Below are 27,168 nucleotides of genomic sequence, written 5' to 3'. Positions count from 1 at the left end.
CAACTTGATCCCAAGGGATTCTCTAATCAAGCCCTTTTCTTCAAGAGTTCATCCTCATGTTAAACAAGCAGAATAGAAGCTGCAGATGTCTTGCTAGCAGGAGACAGAAGACAGATCATTACAGGACTTCTGAAACTCCCCGAGTGCAAAATACGACAAGTGAAGAATTACAGGCCCCAGGCTTGGAGAAACCCCCAGGAATAGTCCTAACATGGAATTAACATTGGAATTCCTTGTCATATATATTGTAAACACTAGAAGCTTAAATCATTGCCCAAAAAAAAAAAAAAAAAAAAGAAAAAAAGTACTAACAGGAATACAGAAAGGCACCACTTATGTTCTTAACTCAAAGTTCTTGAAACACATATATGCTCAAGGCTGGAAGTGTGTTCTGGGGGAGGTATGAGTTTGTCCTGTTCCTGAACTCTTCTACAAACTTCCACTCCTATCTGCCAGCAGAGACAGGGTACAAAACTAGGTAAAAAGTTTTATCCAGTAAAGCTACTATAATAAACTGTACTGTGTTTGTCAGAAAATAAATCTATAAATAATTGCCCAGCAGAATATAGTTAAAGAAAGTTAAGGAATTTGATTTTTTTAAAAAATATATTCCTGTGAGTAAAAGGAGGTGTTAAATCCATCCAAAAATGCATAAGACTAATTTCTTTTTTATACTAGAGTGACATGTAAAAACACTGTGCTAGTTTGAGCAGGAGGCAATGAAGCTTCAACAGAGCACAGCAGAGGACAGAAATGTTCTTTAGGAGCTAATTAGCCAAGGTGCAGCACTGTTACTACAACTAACTTGGCCAGGCTGCTAACTTCCAAGTCACCACATGAGACTTCCTTAGAGTGAACCTGTGCTATTCAGCCCCTGATAATCTCTACTCTCCTCCTTCACTTAAAAGTGAAGGAAAGGGCAGTGAAGTTGACCTGATTGTAACAAAGTACATGCAAACAATTGTGCTCAGCAGTGATCTTTAGCAGTGACCTTGCTTGTACAGGCAGGGATCCAATTCCCAGATTAGTAAAGAACCACTTCCATCTTGTTATAGAAACCAGTGCTTATTTTCCTCAGTACTAGCTAAACTCACTGACCAGCAGGTAGATAAAAGTGCCAAAATCACAAGGTACAACTGTACAGCATGGAACTCTAACAAGAAAAATGAAAAAAAGATTTCCATTCCAAAGCATAACTCAACTCAAAACTAAGGAACAAACTAGAAACAAACAAACAAACAAAAATCTACCAAGAGCAAAATTGAACCTAAACCTTGAGAGTTGAAAGAACCAAAACCACAAAAATACCAACCCTGTTCGTGCAAACAAGCATTTGTGCATAGATAGCATGCAGATTTCCCCTCCTGTTCATAAAAGCAATTGTGCAAGTTGGACACAAATCACAGCAGGTTGCATTAACAGTCCTCCAGTTCTACTCCAGGCTTATTTTTAATTTAAAAATAAACTGGGTTACACATGATTTCAATATTCTGTTGGACGACCAAGCAAAGGAAAGAATGAATTTAAGCAGAGTCTGTGGAGAGATAATGTGGAGGCTGTAACGTAAGTGAAAAATGGCCGTGTTGCTAAGATAAGGCTCCAACCACCAATCTCATTGTCAAGCCTGGCCATCTGTGAGCAGAAAACTGATTTACTGCATATAATGCTGCTATACTTGATCACTACTGTACTGTTATAAAAGGCTCCCGAGGTTTGTTTAAGGACACCAAATGGTACTTTCTAGCAACATAAAAAGGGTTAATAAAACACCTCTTCAAAAGCCAAGTTTTCTGGAACCAGGCTTCAGAACTTTAAATCAAATTTTACCCAGTTTCAATGCCACTGAAATTTCTTTATCAATAAAATTTCTTTATAGATGAAATTTCTTTATAAATAAAATCATTAAAACCACGGAAACAAAACCCCCAAAAAGTCCCATAAAATGATAGCAAGTTACGTAATTTTCACTGTATAAGTAAGGCTGCTTGCACTGAAGCTTATTCATGGATGTTATTTTGATGGTGGGCAATTGCAACAAACTTTAGATAAAGGCGCTTTTAAGAAGCAATCCTACAGTACCACTATTCAACAAAACCATTAATAAAGCAGCCACTTTCTGTCATTTAATAACTACTCTGGAGATCCAAACTCTTTGCAAGAGCACTGATGCAGAATATTTAGATAGGGGCCTGTAAGCACATTGTGGTGTAACACCTCATGGTGTAACAACTCAGATGAGCACATGTAATCCAACTCTTCCCACATCTACACGCCAGAATAAAAATGCCCATGTATGAGATTTATCCTTCACATCAAATACCCACTGAGTAAAACAGCTGCAGGTACTTTCTTAGGTTAATCAAACAAATCAAATAACAGCATCTAGTAATAACAAAACAAATTTTCCCTCCAAACAACAGGCCTACACTGTGGGTGGTTTTGTCCCATAGCAAACAAACAGGGAAAAAAACACATCCTGAACAGCTGCTCATTAGGTGAGCACCATTCTGCCTGCACAGCAAATGAAGCAAATGTCATGTGGAAAAAACCATAGTTTACAGTCATGTAATTAGACATGGTAACACAGGCATATACAAAAGAGGAGGGACGACAAGTACAAATTACAGTTGCACAGGCAATTTATTTCTGGGAGTCTATAATTTTTGATGCTCCTGGACTTCAACCTTACCATTTCTTTTAACAAGGCTTTTTTCCAGCTATTTTTTTTCCCTATTATACAGTAATAGATAACTATGAACAATCACCCGCTATAAAAAATATCCATTCCCACATAATTATTTATACTGAATGGAACACTTTCACTTCAGGACATTGGGAGAATACTCCATCAGAACAGGCAAAAACAACACAAAGTGAATAGGACCTTGCAGTAAACATTATAAAGTGGTGTGAATTTATGGCAAGTTTACCTGATACTCATTTGGCCAGAAAGTGCTGACAGCCAACTCTGCTCGAAGCCAGTCTTTGCCGGTGGAGCCAGTGACGTTCCAGATGGGATTAGCCAGTGGTCCTTTGTTCACCCTAACGAGGATATTCAAAGTGCCTGGGTTTCCTCCATTCTTGCTGTACAGAAGGTAGCTGAAATCGATGCAGTGAGTATCGTTTTCTTTCATTGTTGGAAGCTGAAGTCGAGTCTTTTCTCCGGGGTCATGGTCTGAGGAAATCACTATCATATATGATCCTAAGGGAGGGGAGAGGGAGAAAGAGGGAAAATAAAGGCGGTAGTAAGGAAAAAGATAAATACTAAGAAACTGATTATTCACTGTGAAAAAGGATGAAATGCATAGGTTTTCTTATCCCAGAAACCTCAAAATGAAATCCAGCAAGCTATAAAATGGCTTAAAACATGACTGAAGCAGTATCTACAGAAGATATTACATACCTCTGAGTACCTATCTAGATGCCTCCACCTACAAACTTTTCTCTCGTTTTAGGATCAGATAATTGGAAATAGTATCACAGATGGACAGGGGAAAAAATAACAAGAGAAGAAAAGCATAATCATTATTCTGAGGTCACTGAGGCCAAAATTCTCTCACCTTGCTCTGCAGATTTTCTGAAAATAAAACGAAAAATAAGGTTCACATTCCTCAATGCAGCTTTATCACACCTTTTTCTACCCCCCAAAAAAGAGGCAGACTCGAATCTGACATATATTAGCAGTGGAAATAGCTGACTTAGGACACCAAGCTGAACTTGTTTGGAAAAGTTTTGTTTGCTCCTCCATTTTCCAATGGATTTAAGGGGATAACAGAAGTTTCTATAGCTAGAAGAGTGTCCACCTTGTAAATGTGTGTAACAAATATACACAAAGTAAAACAGGCTGTGCCTGTCTAGCTACAAAGGCAGAAAGAGGAAATCATATGTTTCAGCGGGTTATACAGGCAATAATGATGAATCAGTCTGTCCTGCTGTCCTTCAGAATGGATGGTAAAGACAGGCTGCCATCTAACCTAGCCCAGAGCTGATCCATTTCTTCAAGAGGGACAGCTCCATACCAGGCACTACCTGGTTAATGAACCTCAGAGAAAAAAACTTGCTAGATAGGGCATGCCAGGCCAAACTTTCCAACCAAGTGAGAAAATCCAATTCAACATACGATCTAAATCATCGCTACAGGAAAATTTCTTAACCAAAATTTACCTTCATATCTGCTTAATGATTCCAGAACCTTCCTGTTGATGGATTTTCCTTTTATTTTCAGTCCTAAAGGGCATCACAATAAAGAGCCTTTCCTTGTGAGGAAAGTTCAGGTTAAATCCATCAAAAATGGAGAAAAAATTTAACCTAAAGTCAAAAAAGTAATGGATATGTGAGCATTTGCCCAAATGAGTAGTCTTGCAGAAGTCCTGAGAGTATGTGCATGAATACTGGTAAAAAATCTTCTCTGAAGTATAGTCATATAAATTATTACCATTTTGTACATCAAATGTTATCCTTTGAGTTTTAGACAACGAGGAACTATTGTGTTCTAGTACGTCCTAAATAGTTGTATTAGGCATTCTGAAAATTGCTCACAAGCTGTTGCTCAGGAAAAGACGAAAATTTATGTACATGGAATTAAATCATCTGTGTGAGAGGCTAATTTAGCATCTTTACTAGCCTGTAAAGCAAGTCTGTGCTAAAAAATTTAGGAAAAAAAATGAGAAAGAAATATTTTAGAAGGAAAGCTGCTCTTATTAAAGCACAGTGCATTGAAATCTATATTTTTAGTAGTCATCTTAAAGAAAGGGTTTAAAGAAAATGATTATAATGTAACATAAGCAAGTAGTTCATATTAAGAATTATATGCAGAATCCATTATTTTATTTATTTTTTGTTAGAGAATTTGGTAAAATAGCAACTCCTGGTTATTTCTTCATCATTAATACCCATTTATAAAGACACAAAAGAATCGTATTATATTATTTAGATTTGCTGTTACTTTAAATCTTTAAAGATTATGGTCTAGAATCAGTTGATGATTGCCTGAGAAAGTGTTTGTAAACCACATCCACTGGTGTGTAATTTTTATGCCCCCTGCCTCTAGAATAAACTTAGTAATATGCTAGTTTGTAATCTCTGTTTTAGTAATATATATGGTCTTACAAGCACCTGATCATCAGACTAGAGAATAAGATTTTCAAACGTTTTGTTACTAAATACTATGAATGTGGCAGGGGGAGGCTGTACATCAGTAATTTGGGTTTTTTTCCTTCTACATAAGAGTTAGAAAACTGAAAAGGGTCGGTGAAAAATGACAGACTGCTTCCCACACTGTTAGCACTGATTATCCATGGACATCTAAATTGCCTCTTTGCCTTTCTTACTTGTGTTTTGCAAATATTTTAAAGCAATACACAAAAAGCAACTCAAGTCTTTCCTAACAAAAAAAAAAAAAACCACCCCCCCCCCCCAAAAAAAAAAAACCCACTAAAAATCCCCATTTACTTCTAATATTTCTAAAGCTAAGATACAGAAGAAGATAAACCCGCCAACATTTTCTGAAGTCAGTCTGGGGGGGAAAGGAAGAAACAGAATATAACCTTTGCAGAATCAACCTTTGCAGATTTTTAAAATGTTTCTCCCAACTTCTCTTAAAACCACTGGAAGGAAAAGAAAATCAAATTCAAATTATAACAAATAAACTAGAAGTATTTAAAGATCTTGTTTCTAAAGTAGGGGAATCTGCTATAGCCTTTGGAAGCTTCAACATACATTTTTTAGCATATCAACACATTTTATAGTACTCCACTTTCTCAGTCTCATTTTTCATCATTTAAAAATACTTAGCAGTGAATTTGCATACATCTATCTACATGTTAGTCCTACAGCACTTCATGAAATGCTCCAGACAGCATTCATAGACCATTTATCTCAAAGCCAAGGCATCTGTTCAGCATCTTAAAAACTACTTCCCTTCTCCTCCTTTTTTAAAACTTAAGCAGCTGTATTAAGCAACTGTACAGAATTCTGCTCCTTTCTCAGTCATCTACCTACTCCAAGAAAATCAGAAGCCAATGCCAGAGCAAACTATACAGCAAAATGATATCTTTGGAAAACATACAAAATACTTTCTTACACCTTTCATAAAAAAGTCATTCTTTACTTGTAAAGAAATACAATATGTTTGAAAGAGTTAGTAGTTTTGCCTCATTTATATATGCTTGCAATACCATAATATTAATTATTAATAATTATATTATTGTAAAATCTTCATGATATCTTAAGGTATTGCTGGACTTGGCAGAAATGCAAAGTATAAACAATGGAACTGCTCACAATCTCATTAATTCCTAAGATTAACTAATTGTTTGAGATTTTCAGTGAGAGATTAGAGCAAATGTTACAGCTCACTATTCACAGTGGTGCTACAGGCTGGAGCAGGGACATAGGGTGAGAAGGAAGGAGCAGCAGACACCAAGTGCAATGGATTGACTGCAGCCCCCAGTTCCAATCCCCCTGTGCCTGGGGTTAGTTTTCCCCCAAGGTGAATCTGGTTTTGTCTGTGACGGTAACTGATGATTTACAAAATAAGTGATCTCCCTGTCGTTTTCTCAACCCATGAGCTTGCCCACCCTATTTTCCCCCTTGTGCTACTGAGGAAAGGACCAAAAAAGGGCAGGGTGAGGGGCTAGCCAAGGTCAACACACCACAAATGCCAGAAAGGTAAAGAGCAGCAGTTAGTGTTAGTACTAATTGTGTTATTAAATCCCAGTAGAGCCAGGCTCTGTGAATTTTTCTCCCCCGCTGTTACTGGCCTAGCAAGGTCAGGCACAAGCAGATGTAAAATGCTATATACACCTATTTCCCTTGAAAACAAGGAAGAAAAAACACTACTCTGTGTTCTGTTTCCACTAAGGTTTTACAAGAAGAAAGTCAGTTGCAAGTGAGTTACTCCATTAAATACCAAAACGGTTAAAAAATAAAAATTAAAGTAAATTTTAAAAAATAAACAAAACCAAACCAACATATTTGGGGCAATGGAGAAAGAAAAACTTAACATGAAAGAGCAGAAGTTCATTGTTTCTTCTTACAAGACAGAAAGGGTGGATTTCATCTTTGGATGATGCTGCAAAAAAAATGTAAGAAGTATCCAAAGTCATCATTTATGCCTGGACAAACACCCATTGTTCTTAAATATTCCTTTCACTCCCTGTTATTTCACCATGCTCCAGTATGTCGTCTTTAGTTCCTCTGGCAGTTAGTGCCATTACAAAAGGCACACAACTCATCAATAACATTTTTGTTGAAATTTTTTCTTGTAGTTTGACAGTGATTTTGTTTCATTGTTCTTTCAGTAATTCCCAGGAGAATCTTCTCCATTCTTGCAAATGTACAATCTTTAAGAGTTATATGTTCTCTTTCTCCCAAGAAGCTCAAGTGTTAATTTTTCCTATTTGAATGTAGTTTAGATTTCTCCAAATCAAACTCAATCCTCTCATTTAGCTTTTCTTCTCTGAAGTGCCTTCTATCTATTTGCCAGTTAATAGCTTCTAATGTTATTCCTGATGTAAAAGGTCAATCCAATTCTCTCCTACACAAAATGGAAACAACAGACTATGAAACAGCTAAATGGCACTGCCTCCTGAGCTTTGATCAAGTTCATGCAAACAGTTCAGCTTTAAGATCAGTCTTTCAGGAAGATTTTGATGCCTATTCCGCATTAAATTCATGAACTTGCTAAAGGGCATCTACACGGCTATGGAATAAGAGCTACTAGAGTTTCCCTGAGCCATGTTATTAAACACAGCTGTATATACCTCATAGATTTCACTGTCTTTTATTTATTTTGATAAGCACTAAACTTGATGTCCTAGTTCAGTGGCAAGGACAGATCATTTCAGAATAAATGAATTCTTTAACTAATTAATTGTGAAATGTCTTAGTTTTTATCCCCTACTGAAAACCAAGCTCTCTTATCATCCAGCAGTTAACTGAAGGTAAGAAATCATGCTAAGATTAAAAAAAAATCCTTAAATAAAATAAAATTTGCCTGCTGTAAGGTACCAATGTGACAGAGCAGTTTCCCAATCAAATTATTTTCTCTCACTTCCTTGCTTCCTGAAAAACGGGTTTGTATTTGAAGTGTGAAACTTGTAATTTTCAGCAGGCTGGTCTTCAGCTCCTGCAAATCCGCTTTCCTCCAAACAAGAACTAACCATCAAACCACCTCCATTTTAGGGACATACTGTGGTAATTTCTCTGCCTGTGAATGTGCTCCTTCAGTTACTAGGACTTTCAGCTTCAGGTGGGAAAAAAATAGTTCAGAACATTACAAATTTCATATGCAACTAGATTTAAAGGTACAGAAGTAGATTCAATTTTGTGGTTTGCTGGTGGGGGAGAAAAAACCTGACTATATACATCCCCTTTTGGTAGAGCATAATGTGAAGATGCTTAAATAGATTCACAGAAAAAGATCAGCTGAAAAGATGTCTTCCCCATAAAATTAGAAGAAGGGGTTTTCTTCACTTCATGGCAATGTCAACTACATGAAATGGAGGGTCCAGGCACTTATGTGTCTTATCCTAAAGCTCAAGACTACGTGACCTTTTTGTCTTTTGATAATGACTGTGTAACATAGTCCCTGATTATGTTTTACGCAACATTTATGAGAGACTGCAGGCAATGAACAGGCACTAAAACAGAGAAATAGGCTTACAACTGGAAGCAGGCTGCGAAGAGAAGTTCAAAACCATCTGTATTAATTCACAGAAAACTTATATTTCACACCCAATAGTATTTATGCCTATTTTGTTCTTTGGCGAGTGTCTTCCCTGTGGCAATTTGAAAAAGTCCTCTACTTGTATTTCTTTTTTGTATTTGCAAGAAAGGAAAAAATAAAGGCTAATGGAAAAAAGTCAAAAGCTCCTAAATTTTTCTTCTTGCAGGAAGCATATTCTTTTCAAAAGAAAAAAAACAAAGCCTATGAATATGTTAAATATACTCCAGGTAAACCTCCAAGTGCTTGGGTTTAATAAAACCTCAAACTATTATAGCCTTTTTGTTCACTTTTGCCCTTGATTACCTAACATACAGTAAATGTCTGCAGCCCTAGGACAGGGGAAAAAAAAAAAAAAAAAAGGCAAAAAAACCCAAAGAAATTATGAAGAAAAACTACAGACATTGTTAAGGTTTTTAGTTTTAGGGCCCTGCACCATCAGTTAAGGATACTCCTTAAGGAGTGTGTCTGGAGGAAAATGTTACTTTGTAACACCATAGTCCCACTTAAGATACATTACTTGATACACACTTGAAACATTCAATATAATTATACCCTGATTTTACCTGTTTTCATCTTTAAAAATTCAAAAATAATGTTATTGGTGTAAACAACACAAAATTTCTACAAAATTTCTTTAGATGGCTATAACTCAGAGGTATTTTTCCACTTACTTCACTTGTTTACAATATCATTCCCTATGCAAGACTCATATTGTTGAAGGCTTGTTTCAATTTCTTTATATATTGTCAAAGTGAAAGTGGGGGGTTACTCAGGATCATGAATTTCAACTTCATTACCTAGCCCAGTTCCAAAGCACCACAAGTCAAATGCAAGTCAAGATAAGACACTGAATTTAATACAGAGATTTAAAATAACAACAAAAATACACCATACAGGCAGGGGAAATTTTTCTGGAGAATGCAAATCTTTTTGGGGTTTCCTACTTCCTGCAGAGAAGGAGAATTATTAAAAGAACCAACCCAAGGCAGGTTATTAAGCTACATTGTATAAATAAAAGCAGAGCATTTACTCAATTTGAACAGAAATTCAGCCTCATGGACTGCAAGAGCTCATCAGTTCATCAATTTCACGCTGGTATTGCAACTTCACAGAAGGAGAAAAGGTGTCCTGCCCTCCAGGCTGTAGTCATTGATACCAAAAGCCCTGCTCTACAGCAAGGTCATGCAACTGGGATTCCCCCATTAACCACACCCACAGAGGTCAAGCAACAGGGACGCAGCCTGACAAGACAGCGCAGCACAAGACTGACCCAGGCAAGACAAATAAAAACAGCACCAGATCAGCCACAGAATTAATATCATAGGCACTACAACACTTTACCTGCATTTACACCTATGATTCTACTGTCATGATACTAATATCACTCATGACTTGTTCAATTCCATGAGAACAGGAAAATGGTTGCAATTAAAAGAGAAAAAGAGAAAAGAAAAAACTCTATGTTTCAAAGGCCTGCAGTATTTGTAACAAAGCTCATGACGAACTTCTGACTAAAAGTTGTACCTTGGGCTAGATGTAGCTACAAATTTTTGTTCTCCATACTAACATTTTACAAATGAATAAATACAAAAAATACACACTTTGGAAGTGTTGGAATTTGTAGTTTTCTCATACATAACACCAACATCCCATGGATTTGTTCATACTGATGCAGAGAAAATAGGCCATGATGACATACCAGTTTCTGAGGTATGATAATTTTCTCCCTCTTTTTTCATGTGATGGACCTTTAGCTAATATGTAGACTTTAAGCACTCTAAAACTTGAGACAGAAAAATTCCAGCAACTGAAATTTGCAATGCAAGCTTGTAGAGTCTGTACAAGAGAGCATTCATGTTGTGTTGTGCTGCTCTGAACTGCCTCTTCCAACAAAGCAGTCAGAAAATGACATTTGATATAATGCATCAGGCAAGCTTATGGAAGGACAGCGTTACTGAACAGTAAGCTGCATTTCAGTAACCAAAAGGCACATGGAATAATTTCATACTTATTTAGGGATTAAGCGAGGCACTCTGTCATGAGTTTTTAACATCGGAGTCCGTGAATGGATGGCTAAGACAAAAGTAACAACAGCTCTGAACTGTCTGAATTTCTGCTGCAAACCCATAAATAACCCAGACATGGTGGCACAGTGACCCCAGGATGCTTCTCAGTCACCCAGGGGCTGATCTGGCTGCCCAAAGAGCAGCCAGCTTTTCTTCATTCATTGGCCAGCTTTCCTTCTGGAAGAAAATGTCTTTGCAAAATTTCCAAGAAACTTCCAGCTCTAGATTACTATCAACTCAGGATGAAGCCTTCCACTTGGGATATCAAATAACTGGGTACCATTTGTGCCTGCACAGCCCAGTGCCAGTCAGATGTTTTAATCTGCAGTTCCCAGAGCAGCAGCTAAAGTTGCCAAACCCCAAGGCACTCCTGCACCTCCTGGGAAAATTTCAGTCCCATGAAGACACCAACACCTACGAGCACTTGCAACAACTTCACTGTGTGAAAAACATGTACAGAAGTGCTTAAATCCATTTTACTTCACCATTCCTGTAAGCTGCTCTGATATTACTTGACTGAATAATGCAGTCAGTAAGGTACAAACAGACATCTCCCTCTGTGTTGGCTTTTTTCCACCCATTTTTGTGACAGACCCTCCAGGATGAAAGACCAGTGTTGGCCATTCTGTATCCACCTACAGGTCTAGGATGCCACCATATCACCACCACCACTGAACATTCAGCATTTAGATTTTTCAGATGCTGATAAAAGAGACATGCTTTACTGAGAATGTTACAAGAGATAGAGATCAAATTATCTATTTCTGTGGAGTATTATTTATTTGAAAAGAAATAAAAGTGATATATGAAGTTATTAAAGTATTCTAGGGCAGACAGTCTTATAGAAAATGTCAGTGCTGAGCACTTGCTTAAGTCTTTGGTGTGCTGCTGTGTGTTTGCTGCAGTGCACAAAAAAACTTCACAAAAAATTCACAAATGTCAGTCAAGGTGACCTAAAAGCTCACAACCACTGAAATTCACAGGACTTTTACTCCTACCTTGTGCCCTCCTCCATCTATGTTCATCAGACCCTTGCAAAGCTGCACACAAATCGAGTAATAAATGACCTAGGTCTCCTGTGCCCTCCTCTTGAGACAGAAAAGTTTGATTTCTTCCTAGGAGAGGGAAATGAACTGACCCCTGGAAAAGCCCAAGAACCAGAGCCACATCAAGATAAGAGAGGAAACTGAAGTCGTAACACAGATAGACAAGTGGGATACTCCCCATTAAAAAAAATAGTTACAAGTAACTTCTTGCAATTATCTTGAAATTATTTAGAGAAAGGCAACTCAAAAGGAGTCTTTAGGACTGGTTTTTTTCATTGCCAGCTAAAAAATACTCTGCAAACACTCTAGGCTTTTTTCTCCTTCTAAGTGGCATTTAGATTTTAACTGAATAGGAAAACATAATTTTTGGATGCACATCCACACTCAGAGCATCTTTAACACACTAGTCATTCTTCCAAAAGCAACAGTATTAAAAGTGCATTGAGAAGATATTTACTCCTATCAGCTTAAAACACTGAAACTGAAAACAGAAACAAAACTGGTCATTCCCTGGATAAGCATGTGACAGGAGAAAATAAGAATTAACAATCTGCTGAGAATACTACTCCCAAGCATCACCAACAGTTAAATAAAGGCTCATTGTCATATGTGACAGTAAATTACAACTGCTATTACAGATCTTCAGAAGAGGAACTTAAATGTCCTAATTTTTTTATAGTAGTCTAAGAATTTATTTAAAGCATGGGAGGTTTGTAAAATATTTTCAATGGGTTTTTTAGGGGTTTTTTGGTAACAGGAAGAATATTCATTCCTTTATTTTCAATCACGTTTTCTTGGCACCAAATAGTTATGTTTCCTGTTATTAAATCAATTTTTCTCAGAACATTGTTTTATGCAACAGTGACCTGAAGAGTCTTTGTTATTTCCAGGTTTTGTTGCTTTTAGAGGTGTAGGACCTACACTTAAGGAGTTGTATATTCCTTGGTTAAATGCACAACATGAATTAAGAACCAACTGCTGAGAAAGACTACCACTGATAGGAGTTCTGAAAAACAATATAAAACAATACTTAAATAGTGGAAAAAATATTCACCCTATGCATTCAGAAGACAGATTTAATAGCAATTTTTTTGCTGTTCTTCAAAATATTATCTGACCTCCCCTCTGAAGTACATACTTCACTTTGTAGTGACTCACGCTCAAGATGAGAATAACCAGAAGTCAAGCCTTTGAGAATACAACTGCAGTACTCTCTAATGAACTCAAGTACTTGCTTAAGGAAAAAAGCTGGAAACCTTGAAATTTATTAGCTTCCAAGGAAGTCTTCCATCTGTCTTCCAGACCATCAACACATGGTTATGCATATTTGTAAAATAAAATCTTGAGCAATTTAACAAGCGTGGTGTGTTGACACTGAATGCCCCATAAAGAGCTGAATATTACATAGATGGAAAGGAAGAGGCTTAAAAAGGATCATATACAGACAGTTAGTTCTGGAATTTATTTTGATTTTCCAGTTACTGATGGTAATTTTGATCTTGCAAGTGCAAGCAATCCTATAGTGCATATCTCTATGATAATTATAATAAATAATTTAACAACACCTAAAGAGAACAGTCAAAATCCATGAATCATGCATATGCAAAAAACACACTAAGGAATGCACTGCCCAAGAGTATGGAGATTCATACAACACTATATTAATTACCACAGAAACAAAATTAAAAACCCCAAATACATGTTGCACACCAGAAAGAATTCATACAGACTGTGAAAATTTTAAAAAATGGACAAAAAAACCCCACCCAAAACATGGTTAAAACATTTGTCTTGATACCTAGGAAGGCTTACAAAATACATTAAAACCCTAAGTTCGGGAGTTAGAATTCCTTGCTCTCCTAGACGCTGGAGCTCGCAGTCAAGACAGAGACATGGGATATATGGTGCGTGACAACTCTCGTCATGCTTCACCACTTGCTAACATCCCTCCACTCCCAGACATCAACTCTTCTCTCCCAAACACTTTAACTGATTAGCATTAAGACATTACACCCAGAGTCATGGCTATAACCTACACCTAGTTTGATGCCTGCTGCATCTCCATCAGCCATGATGGAGCCTAGGATGCCTGAGAGGTCATTATGTTTTCCATCCAAATTAGTTGTTTTAAAATAAATGAATAAACTCTCCTTATAAAACCCTTGCCCTTCAAATTATATTAGCAGCTCGACTGGTTTTACACTCTAGTACACACCATCTTTCTTCTACAGGGAAATACTTCTGAAATGGATGGAAACAACCATATTTATTATAAAAACCACTCATGCTAGCACAGTAGCATTTTTTATAGTGTTTTGAAAGAAATAATTGGACTCAGTGTCCAGCAATAGGAGAACAGCAAGGGGAAAGACTGCATATGAACTAGGACTGCTGTTTCAGACAAAACTTGAAGTTCAACAGCTATTAATGGGGTTTGGTCATTTTTCTTGTTTGGGGGAGTTTTGTTTTCATCTCAGAGCACATCTCAGTTTATAAAGATTCGCGACTTTGCTCCTGATACCACATTTTCCAATTCATGAACATTTGAAACAGCTTTTTGCTTCCAAATAGTGAGTTTATACATGCTAATCCTATTTAATACCTCCTCTATTTTGAATGCTGAAGTTCACAATGCCAACAAAATACTAAACATATGCATCCAAGCCCCTAATATATAGCTGGTAACTTCATGCACATGGAGCAATTTCTTGGCAGCAAGTAATATGATTAACCTAGACTTCTGAAAAGTACAAAAAACCTGATAAATCTACCCAAATATGTACCATATGAAGTTGAGAACCTTGCCTCCATTTCAGACAATTTGTGAACTTTTAACACTAATATTCATTAGCCAAACATTGTAATTAATTATTAGGACTACTAGGACATTGAAGTCATGTTCCAAAGGTAATTTAATGCAAATATATTCTGTGATTTATTTCCCACTTTTGTTTTCTCCAGTGGCACCATACAGATATCAGAGTACCAAGTCATCCAAGAAGCTATTTTTTTTTTCTTTTTTCAGCTGCAATTAGGCTTTTAAACAAAGGTTTTGCAGCTGTACTTCCTAAGGGAATGTATAACTTATCCTGAACTAAGAGTATAATTTCAGTCCCTGAAACTTCCCTTTCAAAATTAGAATTTGCTGAAACCATAGAGGAAAACTAAAGTTGTTAACAACCATGAATCATAACACTGCCTTCAAATGTGTTGAATGTCCAAATCAAATACTCAAAAGTCAAGTAGCGTCTCAGAAAAGAAGAGAGATGGTATTATGGTATTGTCTTTTAACACTAAACTATTCTAAAAACAAGAAAAATCTCTGTGAAGGGAATATCAAACAAATTTAGAAAACAAGTACAGCTGTTAATAATGAGAGAGTAGTTACTAAAATAGGTTATTTTAAAAAAAGATCAAATATTTATTTCCTGTTATGTTTTACCTATCAACCCTCTTGAGACTAACCAAGGACTAATCAGAATCTTCCCTATACAGAATGGAAATGCACAGCACTTAGGGGAAAGAAAAGGGATTTTGACTCTTTCCAACAGAAAGAGATAAAAATAGGCAATAGATTCTTTGTATGTTTTTTTCTCATAAACAGAAGACAAAACTGTTCCTGGTATTTATGCACATAGCAACATTTCAGGACAAAAGACTGTGACAGTAGTTAGCAGAACACTTATGGCTCTGGTAAGAGACAGTTATTAAGCACTCAATCCCAGAATTCAATTAACATTATCTCTAATCATCAACCTGAATCTCTCTTACTGCAATTTAAGATTATTACTGCTTACCTATCACCAGCCAAAATGAAGTTTAGGTTACCCCCGTCTTTGCACCAACCCTTACCTTTTTGAAAGTTTCCATTTCCTTTTTCTCTCCAGAAGAAACAATCCTAATTTTCTTTGGACTTTGCACAGAGGAAAGGCTGCTATTCATCCCTCTGTCATTTCTGCTGCTTTCCTCTGCGATTTCCCAGAGCAGGCATTCTCCTTCCATACTCCAAACTGAATAAAAATACCTATTCTTCTAACTGCACTAAGAAAAAAAAAAAACCTGAAAAGATTATTTAATATATGTTTACACAGAACACTGCTTACAAACCAATTCTGTCTGCTTTTTTCACAATGGAGTACTAAGCCTGCACAGTTTCACCAAATAATTTCTTCTTCATTATTTTTCAATTCTTCTTGATGAGTACTACCCCAGTGCACCATAATAATTTTTGAACCCCAGATTACCCTCAAATAGGCTCACAGGTATAACCTGAATAGCCTCAGCCAAAGAACATTTGTTATTTCATCATCCATGGCACTAACAAAAACAATAAGAAAGACTGGATGCTATCAGTGTTTTCCAAGCAGCTTTTCATCTGCCATAAAACCTTTTCAGTTTCATCAAATGTTTCTTTCCTAAGCTTAATGAAGTAAGCCTCACAGGCTAAGACATGTGGTATCTACTGCTTCACTCTCTTCTCCTTATATATTTAGAGAAATAAATTTGCACTTCATTAAACATTATAGAACTTCTTTCTTGGTACTCTCCCGTATCTGTACCTTGGCTCACTACCGCTTTAAATATACTGTCAAGACATGGTTATGGACCTGAAGATCATCAGTTCTGGTGGACAGAAGACACTTCATTTCAATGCCTGCTCCTAAAATGGCCAGGTCAGCAGCAAGAGCAGCTATTCCCTGGCCCCGGGCACTCACAGGTAACTCCATTCAGGCCATCCAGACTGGCCCACAGCCTCCCACACCCTTGAGTCTTGTGTGTCCCCTGCACAGCTCTGAAACTGTCCTTTCACATGACCCTCCGTCCTTTCTTAGTTCAAAATGGTCGAACTGGGAAAGGGGGGGGCAAGTGGACCACAGTTCAGCAGCTTCTGCAGTACAATGACAAGGCCATTGAGAGCTACCACAGGGTAGACTTTTGGAAGGAAAAGACATGCTGGAACACTGGTGGACAACACAAGGCATAAACTGGAAGACAGCATAGCATGTGTACTGGCAGCCGAGCAGTGTCCAGAACTGCACCCCGAGAGCTTGGACATCAGGTAACACCAGGCCAGCATGGAGGGGCTGCACAACCAGGGGACATGAGGGAATGATGAGATCACCCAGTAAACATATCAGGCTTTCTTTAGATGCACCTTCTTAAACTACAGTGGTGTGCAAGCAAAGAGACTCACAGCTCTGGGAAATCTTTGCCCCTGTTAAAGCAAAGTTACCCGTGACACAGCAATTTCATTTTGAGTATTAATTCATCAAGCAAAAATTAGACACTAACAATAGAAATTAGTTAGACATGTTCACATAATTACATAGGAATCAACTGTTTGAGTTGGGGGCTTTTTTGGCTTGCTGGTTTTGGGAAAGCTGTGAATAGCCAAGTACATGATTGCAGATAGTGGCAAGGTGGAAAAGAAATCCATCAGCTATCAATGCAAGAAGGCATTCTGGCTCTATACCAGTGCCATCTCACATTCTTTTCTCCAGTGTTCTCATTATTACATAAAAGATACATAAACATCTAAATAAATGGATTCACAGACCCGCAGGAACAAGTAAGCTGCTGTTTCATCTGAAGAAAATGCAAAACAAAAAACCAAATAAATACCTTCAAAAGCTGAAAATAATTTTAAAGTCTATACAGCTAATAAAACCTATTAATTTCTTTTAACGCCAGGTACAAATTATGATTTTAGTTGTAAATTTACTAAGAAACGTAACAGAATAAAAATAATACCTTGAAAGATGCAAGTTCTATTTTGAAAGAAGCACTTTTTTCCTTTAATATTATCAAGCATTTTTGTAATATTCAACACAGCAAGGGCGAGGCAAGGCCTGAAGCAACCATATGGTTCAGTTATTTAGCAAAACAGGAATTAAGACAGCGCAGGTGGCTATGGAAGTATTCAGTGATGCTTAATTTTAATGGACTAATTTGAACAGTGTGTGATAAAATCAGTACATAGAATGATGCATATTGCTAGAATCATCAGGAGAAATGCCTCTCTCCTGCAAGGTTCAATTGTTCTACACAAAAGGCACCTTCAGACATTGTGGGTGTACAGGGATACAGGAGGGTGAAGCCAAGAGAAGCAAATAAAAGCATGTATCAAATACACATAATATTTACATCTATGTAATGCCAGACACCTGTAGCCTATCTAAAACAATTACTCCACTCTGCCCTTAATTTTACACTTCTCTTTTGCCAGAACTCAGTTCTGTATCATAGCAACAAATTGTCACAGTTTATTTTTGCAATTTATATTCAGAGTATATATTAATTTTTTTGCAAATTAGCATTTCCTTGAGAATGCTAATGCTTTCATATCATATGATATCCAATGAATCAATAGTTTCCATGAAAAAAAAGAATGACAGTATTATGTAAACCATGCTGCTGAAGTTCAACTCAGACAGGTATAACTTTTGGGAAGAAAAACTACCAACAGGCCATAATTTTTAATATCTGCCACAATTTCTCCTTTAATTCAAAGGTCAGCAAGCACATTTGCTACTGTGAGTGATCAGTGCCTCACTGTCTTTATAAGGCACAATTACTTAGACAGCTATTTATCATTTCTAACAATTAGAAACATTGCTCCTGTCTTCAAAGAAGGGATGGTTATGAAGTTTCACCTCCATTCAAAGCCTTAAAAATTGGATTACTTACTCTAAACTGACAGGGGCATCACATTGGTATGGAAAGAGAATTCTATACTGATAAATCATAACACTATTGAAAGTGCTGCTGTGCCAGAGAGACTCACTTTAAGCAACATACTGGAAAATTTCCATTCCACCCTTTCATTTCAAACTGGACACACATGAACCTGTGGTACCCAAAGTAGTGAAAAGCACTGGAGTACTCCTGCATCACCTCCAGAAATGTAATTGTTCCATTGGATTCAACAGAAAACATCTTCGCCTTTCATGAATCATTTTGGGTGGTGTATAATTAAGCTGAGGAAGGAACAAGACGATAACATGCAAGCCTAATTACATTGTCAGACACCTCAATATTACTCTGAATTACTTCTGAAAGTTAGCCAATAGACACATTTAATACTACACAATTCTCTTTTAGGTTTATTAATTTCTACTCAAGACCACTCATCGCTAGGAGATAAGTAGGCAAAAACATTCTTCTTCACATTGAAGCTCTGTTCCGCTGCCTAGTTCATACTCCTATGGCAAGAACTTTATTGTCCAGGAAAAACTAAATATAAAGGGGAAGAAATTTAAAAAAAAAAAGCCACACAAAAAACTCCAAAAAAAAAACCACAAAAAACCCCCCAAAACAATCAAAAAACAAACAGACAAAAACCAAAGGGAAAATTCAATAGAATACAATATATATATGGATTTCATCACCCTGAAATTCCACATAAAAATAATCACATCAAATATGCTGGTGGAAAAAACATATCACAAAACCAGATGGAACAGCAGAGATGAAAATTAATGTAAGTGAAAGGAAAGCATAGCTAGACATACACATAAAAAAAAAGGACACACACAAACACTTGGTAAAAGGCAACCACGGGGCTGCAGAAAAGTTAAGGACAGAGTTCCACAGGACCACCTCTAGAATACATCACAGTACAAAAAAGCAGTAATGTTCTGCAACACAGCTTGTGATACAAGGCTGTGAGACATCTCAAAGTAATGGCAAACAATGGGATTACAAACAAAGGAGTATTAAAGGAAAGGAGGGTAAAGGGTGAAACACAATTGGAACACACGGAATGACTTTAGATGCAAGACTGAAAGCTGAAAAGACAGACAAGCAGGAGGAGAGGAGTTCAAGAGAAAGATAGCAATAGGTTAAATAAAGATAAGCAGTGTGCAGCCTGACCAAGTCCAGCAGCACAGTATGGGAGGTTGAGAAATGAACCTCTTAAAGTCCTCTTAAAACAGAGCTTTAACTAAATTATTTTGTACATTAAACCAGGGGGGGGGGGTCTTTTTCCCAAAGCAACTCTCTTGTAATATTATATTTCAGGAGTTCCAGGATATGCCTTTCTTGTACACAGGTCTTGCCCATGTTTAAAAAGCAAAACCTTCCACTTTTAGGCTACCAATTCAAAAACAAGATTGCTGTTAGTAAATATCTGGTAACACAATTCTTCAGTAGATAACATGAATTTAGTGACTTCAATATGCTTAAGGCCAGTATCTGCTTCACAAAAACCTCTCTATTATTTGAATTTCATAGACAAGATTAAGCAAATAAACAATAAAAACGAAGTACTTAAGGGTTTTGTTTCAACTAAGTAGGCACACAAGTAACAGAGAAGCCTAAACTGGGAACTCTTCCAGTCCTTGTCTGTGGATAGCTGGATAATTAGTCCTCCAGACTACAAAAAACTTCAAATATTTTGTAAGCAATAAAAATAGCCTTAAAACACCCAAACAAAGCCTGCTCAGGGCTCTCCTCAACCTTTCCCAAAGAGGGACTGAAAGAAGCAGAAAGAACACATTGAGATCAATGCAGGTTTTCTAAAGCTCTGTCCCTCTCTGAGTCTTTGCAAAAAGGCTGTGGAGGCAACTACTAGAGGGCTGCTTTGAAACATCTCATTTCAAGACCTTTTTTTTTTTAGGTTTTTTTTCTTATGTGCTTGTTCAGGTACAGACAAGAAAAGTCTGTAACATCCATGTAGATTTATTTCAGAGGCACAAGTGCAACTGAAAAATTTTATTACTTATTGCACATCTAGCTCCATTTTAGGAAAAAAAAAACCCAAATAATTTTCTATCTTTCATACTAATTGATGTTGTTATATATATATCTTAAAAGGGCTCGGGTATGGTGAGACACTGGACCAGACTTCCCAGAGAAGTTGTGGATGCTCCATTCCTGGAAGTGCTCAAGGCCAGGTTGGACAGGGCTTTGAAAAACCTGGTCTAGTGAAGGTGTCCATGCCCATGGTAGAGGAGTTTGGAACTAGAGCTGGAAAAAACTTTAGTTTTTCTAAAGTCTTTTCCAACTCAAACCATTCCATCATTCTATGATTCTGTAGAGTATAAAAATGAATGATGGTATGGATATTTTTCAAAGGACTAGGGGAAGTATAAAGGGTTTAAAATTGTTGAAATAAAATCACAAGGACACTCTTAAGTGTCTTATTTCCCTTACTAATATATGACAATCATAGAAAATTAAACTGTAAGTTCAAAATGTAGAGGGGCAGAGAAAAGAAAATTACGTCTAGCAAGGAGAACTGGCTAGAAGAGAGGACAGAGAACAAGAGTTAACTGGATAGTTGAAGATAAATTGTTACTTCATTCAAAAACAATTCTGCCTATTAGGGGGATTAATAATAATTTTCAGATTTCAGAAAGACTAAGTGCCAATGGAAAATAACACCAGCAAAACCCCCCTTTTCTCACATATTTGATGCAGCAGTAATGTTCAGTATTAAGCAAATGGTATAAAGAAAATTGTATGCTTCTCTACGACGACTATTTTCCTCAAAAACAGGCAATTTTAAATTCTTGATATAAGACCCTATAATAAATCAGATTCTGAGGAACTACTTTCACTTACTGCGTTCGGGGGCAGGGGTATTAGGGGAACGATGGGGGTTGTTTGTTCCAACTTCTCCAAATAAAATATGCCTCATACCTAACCCACAGTCATAACAAATCCCCATATCAAGCTCTGGATGAGGGTGGAGGTGATGGAAACTCATTTTTCATTCCTCCAACATCAAACAGTCATATTGAACCACTACCAACCTTTTAAAATATATTATTTACCTCCTACCAAAAAAAACCCCCCAATTCTCAGCAACCATGAGACCAGCACTAACAGCACAATACCTGAGAACTACAGTTGGAGAAATGGACAGCGCAGCAAACACAGCCCTGGACCCCTTAATTCAGTGTGTCATCAGACCTCTGGCTCTTCATGCAACCTCTCCCACTTACTCCCAGACTAATTTTTTGTGAGACAAAGATGTAATCTCTTCCACCTCTGACAAAGTGTCAGATTTATCTTTCATCTTCTTGCTCTCCAGCATGTGTACTGTGGTGTCTCTTCTGTCAAGCAAGGTTTTGCCTCACTGCTGAAATGATTCAACCTACCAGAGGCTCTTTCTGGTTCATATGAATTCTGGGTCTCCCCCAGAAACATTTTGTCCATGAACACTGCTTCCCTAATTCAACCTACGTAATACGCAGTGCTTCCCTTAGGCAGGCAAATGCAACATGGCACTAAACTGGGCCCTACACATTAACCTGAAATAAATCAAATCACTAAAATCTCTGGGAAAATGTGTTTCACAGAAAACTAAAAAAAAATTATCCCCTGTCTCTCCTAGCCATATAATGTACAAAAGACTACTTACATTAAACGAAGCTGTTTTTCCTAACCTGGACTCCCCTCTGAATTTCAAGTCCTTCTGAAAAATAGTTAAGAATTTACTAATCTCAAGAATATCTAAGAAATTTCACCCCCCTATGAAGTGGGAGCAGAATGACACCAACAGGGGCTGGCGACAATGCACTGAAAACAATTTCAGTGTGTATTTCATGACACTCACCATTGATCAAGTCTATAAAACCTTTGAATCTAATAGAGAACAGACTACCACTTAACTTTATTACTGGATAAAATCTTCCTGCAAAAACAGCAGAAACTAAGAACCTGTGAAATGAACACTTGTAAAAAAACAATTCTTGTCTAGCATGAACACCCTCCAGATTACTACAAATGGCAAGGAATGGTAATGCTTAAGTTTTTCAAGTATTCGCTGAATGCAAAAAGCAATGTTGGTTTTTTTATTTCACTTTTTCATACAATTTAATACTTCCCATTGACCAATATGTTTTAATAACTTAAGAAATGAGAAAAGTCCTTCTAACATATATGCTCATATCTAAAAGCTGCTTGAATTTAGATGTTCCTGCAGAGACCTACTAGAGAATCATCTCCAATGAGTTACGTGTAGTTTGCTAGTTCTATGCTTTAGACACTTACTAGCAGTTTCCCACATTTCAATCAGACATCCTGTCCAGTCCGTGCAACTCAACTTAAAAATATTTATTTACAAAAGTGAATTACATGAGACACTGAGTGGATATGCTACTTTGGTATGGATAAACTTGATCCTTAACCTAAAAAAACTACAGTCTAAATTTCAGGAAAAACACAGTAATGGGAAAAACACACACAGAAGCAAAGAGATAAAAACATTCTTTAGGGAGACACTACTTTTTGCTTCCTTTTTTATTTTCTCAGTGCAAAAGAATAAGTACCATATACACAAAAGACCTCACCGTTTTTGGAAGCTTATAAAGAAAGGCAGATGCCTAGGATACATAAATGAGCCAACTGTCATGCACAGCTTTCTAGAATCTGGCTATCAGACTCATCTCCCTTGCTACCACTCTACCACTAACAATGGTGAGACTGAAGATGCATCCCCCTCTGGCATTCCCAATTTCAGGAGCTGTCTGTTGCTGTCTAAATTTTCAACAAGAAGGAGCAGATATGGGCAAAAAAACAACAACCAGAGTTTTCCCTCATAAACTCTTTATGAGATTATCAAATCAAATCTTCTGTGCAGTAGAAAGGAATGCAAAAACATGGTTGTCCGGAGCAGCTGTCTGTTCACAGCTTGTCAACACTTGTGTTTGGTTTGGGTATTTTTAATAGAATATTTTTATCTGAACCAAAATTCACACCTTAAATGAATGAAAACCAAAGTTGAATGCTGCTTTCATGCTTTCCAGTGCAGAAAAAGGAAGGAAAGGCGAAAAGAGAAGGCTTTTAAATTAACATTAAAAATTAATTATTTTTTGTTTCAGTTACACTCTATTACCATTAAAGTACATTTTTATTCACTTCTCGGCAGAAAACAGTACTCTTGACTATATAAATAAACTAATCAGTGATTCATACTTTTCTGATTACTCAACAAGGCTTCTTCCAGCTTCAAGACACCACAGAACTACATAACATACCACTCAAAAACAACAACAACAAAACAACCAGGTTGTTCCATCAAATGAATGCAGACTCAGAGTTCCTCCTGAGCTGCCTCTACTTCAAGAATCCCTAATCCAAGATGCTGAAGTTGTTACATAAATTAAAGAGTTACTAAATGCAAAAAGGCCCCACACCTTTCAGAAAGTGTAACCAAACAACAACAGTGCTGCAAAAAGTCATGTTTTCTCAAAAGAGGAGAATATGAGCCAATTCTCCTTGCTTAAATGTAAAAGCCAATCTTTTAAGCAACATCCATGACTACAAGCTAGTTCCCAGCACACCTCTTCCAGCTGTCACCAAGTCTTGCAGCATGAAACTGAGAATATCCAGGTCCTGTTATTACCCACCACAGAAATAATCTGAGTTTTACAGTAATTTTCATCCCTATTGTTTGGAAAAGGGCCAGACTTTCAGGAACGTACTTAGAAGGCCAGCTTCACAAGCCACTTCATAGCTATTTTTAATACCCTTGGATCTATTTGTGGACCTCTTCAAAACAGGTCCATCTCCTTCAAAATTTGAATACTAAACTGTCATGCCAATGTCCCTGCTTCTCGAAGGTAGTGTACAAGCAGCCACTTTCTCTCCAAGTCATGCCAGGATAGAGCTGGAGAAAGCAGTAGGCAGGAGCTTCTGAAACCATCGGTTACATTATATCACTAAATATTAAAATAATAATATTTGTGGCCCTGGCCATTTGGGATGTTTAAGGAACAGCACAAGAAAAGGTCTAATTTTCTCCCGTGTTCATTCTTCCAGCAAGCAAGACAGAAATGTCATAAGCCACTGTGTATTGCCAAACTCTCATACTAAAAGTCCTACCTACCACTCACTAGTTCATCTAGCACTTTCATCTGTCAAAACAATTTATTACACTCAAACATACATATCATCCTTCATTATGTTGTGCTGTTTGTTTTTATTGTCTCACCCTACTAAAGGTATTCTAAGAAAAACTATTCTGTATTCATATATACTGTTTGGTTTATGGTTATGTGTAATGTCTGAAAGCACACAATGTCTGACTTCTCTTGCTCAAGCTCCTCTACACTACATGCTGTTTTTCAAAATTCATCATCTTCAAGTAAAGGTAAAAAGAGCCATCATTCTTTATCCCTTTTTCATTCTTTATTCTGCTTCTTTATCTTTTTAAATTTTCTATGTCCTTTCAGATAATACTCAGCCCAGCTCTGATCATGTGAAGGCATGAAAGCACCATTGGTAAAGAAGATTCCATCAACCCAAGCCCACAATTTGACCACACTCTCTTTAACCACATAATACACCTCCTGCGTGCTTACAACAGCACTACAAATTAGTGAAAAGAGATTTAACATATTTGTACCAGAATGGCAACGTAGATCTGCAGAGGCAGTGCTATTAAAACTGAGTTGGACTGGAAGATTATGTCACCTGCACAAGCATCAACCACCAACAGGTTGATTGCATAGAATTACCTAAAATTGCCTAGGACAAGGAAGCACCACTAATTGTTGGTGTTTTCCCTCTTCAATTTAGCAAAGTAAGTCCTAATAAAACCAGTCTCTCTGTAGCATCTACATGCAGGACAAGAGTGCACTTTTCTTGCAGCCTACAAATGCTTTCCATTTTCCCATTCAATAAGTTCCACTGCAACTCAGTATTTGATTATTTGCCAGGCACTTCTTGCAGTAAGCAAAGAATTTCTCCAAAGTTTGAATAAGTAAATTGAAGCACAACTGGTGCATTGTGCTTCACATACTTCAATATTTTGCTGTCATCCAGCAACTCAATAAGATTTTTCTGCAGCTCTCTGGAATATGATGCAAGTGTAATCATCGTAATTAATTTTATTTTACATAGAAACCTTTAGTCCCAGAATTTACCTCCTTTCACAAAATATTTCTGACATGGAACAGCAAAGGTCACAGAATATATTGTGGAAATCCTACTGGTAACTTTTCCCACTCTGATGACTCTATTTGTCCTCCTTCCTACTCCAGCCCTTTGCAAAAGATGGCACCAGGTTTTTGCACTTTCAGGTGTCAGCAACGGTCAGAATAATACTTCCACAATTTCACAGCTCCAGTTTCTTTTGAATTCCTGGAATATTATTCCCTGCTGCCAGTGATTCCTTGCAGTGGACAGTACCTGAGGGCTTCCTGTAAACACAGCCATAGATGTCCTTATACAAAAACTCCTCTACTGTGTACATACATTTAAAATAACTCGTTCATCTTCCCTGTAATAAGGTGACCTGGAATTTTCTTTTTAATCCTTCAATATTTGTTGTCCTCAACAGACCCCTCCAAGCTCTTAGCTTCTAACATCTCACAAAAAGGTTGGGGTTTGAACAAAATTCTAGGCTTTTAGCAAGTTCCTACTAAAATTCTGTCATGGACAGATGTGTTTGAAGAATTGCATTTAATGTTTCAGGCTTTGTATTCTTTCCTGTTTTCCTCATTGATACATAGTTCACACTTCCAATACATTTGATAAAAAAAATAAGATCTTGAGCATTTCTGGGAACCTCATTCTTTAATTATGGCTGACAAAGCTTGCATTCCCAGCTCAGGCTGCCAGCTTTCTTTCGAGCTTAGTTCCCTACTTTCCAAATGGCCAGAAAACGTGATGTCACCGTTTTGTGCACACATCAAATATCAATATATCAATATATCAAACACCGCACTTACCAACAGCAATTGTCTTCACTTTATTGCAAATATGCCCTTACTAGAAATGCACAAGAGGAAAGAGGTTCTACTACATTATGCTAAATAATACTCACACACTTGAACTCAGGAGTGTTAAACAACTGCTTATCCTTGTCATAGTAGGAATACAAATCCAACCATTCAGTGACATTAGTGATGACCTTCAAAAAACATAGAACACAACCCAGTCTTCTTCAACACTACAAGAACTTTATGCAACACCTGACAAATTTAAGGTACACTGGTTTTCCAAGCTACCTAAGCAACACAGTCTTTGCACACATGTGAAAAACTGAAGGGTTAAAAAGCTAAAGACACCTCACCATGGAGTTATCTGATCTGGAAGAAGAATCAACTATACTCGAATTGGTTGTTTCTTAGTCAAGAAAAACTTGTCAGCCAGTTAGCAAGGCGGTGCTCACAAAAGCACTTAATTAATAGGGATGACAATTTCAGTTTTTGAGATGAGCAGAAAAGCACAGTCCTTAAATATCCAGTGCCTTGCCACAGCTCCACCTGAAAGAAATTTAGAGGGTTGTACCTAAACACATCTTTGGAGAAGTCTATTTTCCTTGAGTTGTCTTCAAAATTTCACACTTTTTTCAAAAAACCGGTGTTACTCCAGG

General features: G+C 37.1%; 1 protein-coding gene across 1 annotated transcript in view; it reads right to left on the bottom strand.

Annotated features, from left to right (window-relative positions):
- PTPRK (protein tyrosine phosphatase receptor type K) overlaps window positions 1–27,168 on the bottom strand; it is a gene marked incomplete at its 5' end in the record, with an annotated part of 386,602 nt that overhangs the window by 253,130 nt on the left and 106,304 nt on the right. Inside the window, one exon of the mRNA XM_082277108.1 lies at window positions 2,931–3,202. Coding sequence (XP_082133234.1) covers window positions 2,931–3,202 — 272 coding nt within the window. The remainder of the gene's footprint in view (window positions 1–2,930; window positions 3,203–27,168) is intronic.

This window comes from Coloeus monedula, assembly GCF_965178545.1.
Source record: "Coloeus monedula genome assembly, chromosome: 2".
Taxonomy (NCBI): domain Eukaryota; kingdom Metazoa; phylum Chordata; class Aves; order Passeriformes; family Corvidae; genus Coloeus; species Coloeus monedula.
The sequence above is the reverse complement of the archived record's forward strand: the minus strand, read 5'-3'. Positions and strand labels throughout refer to the sequence as shown.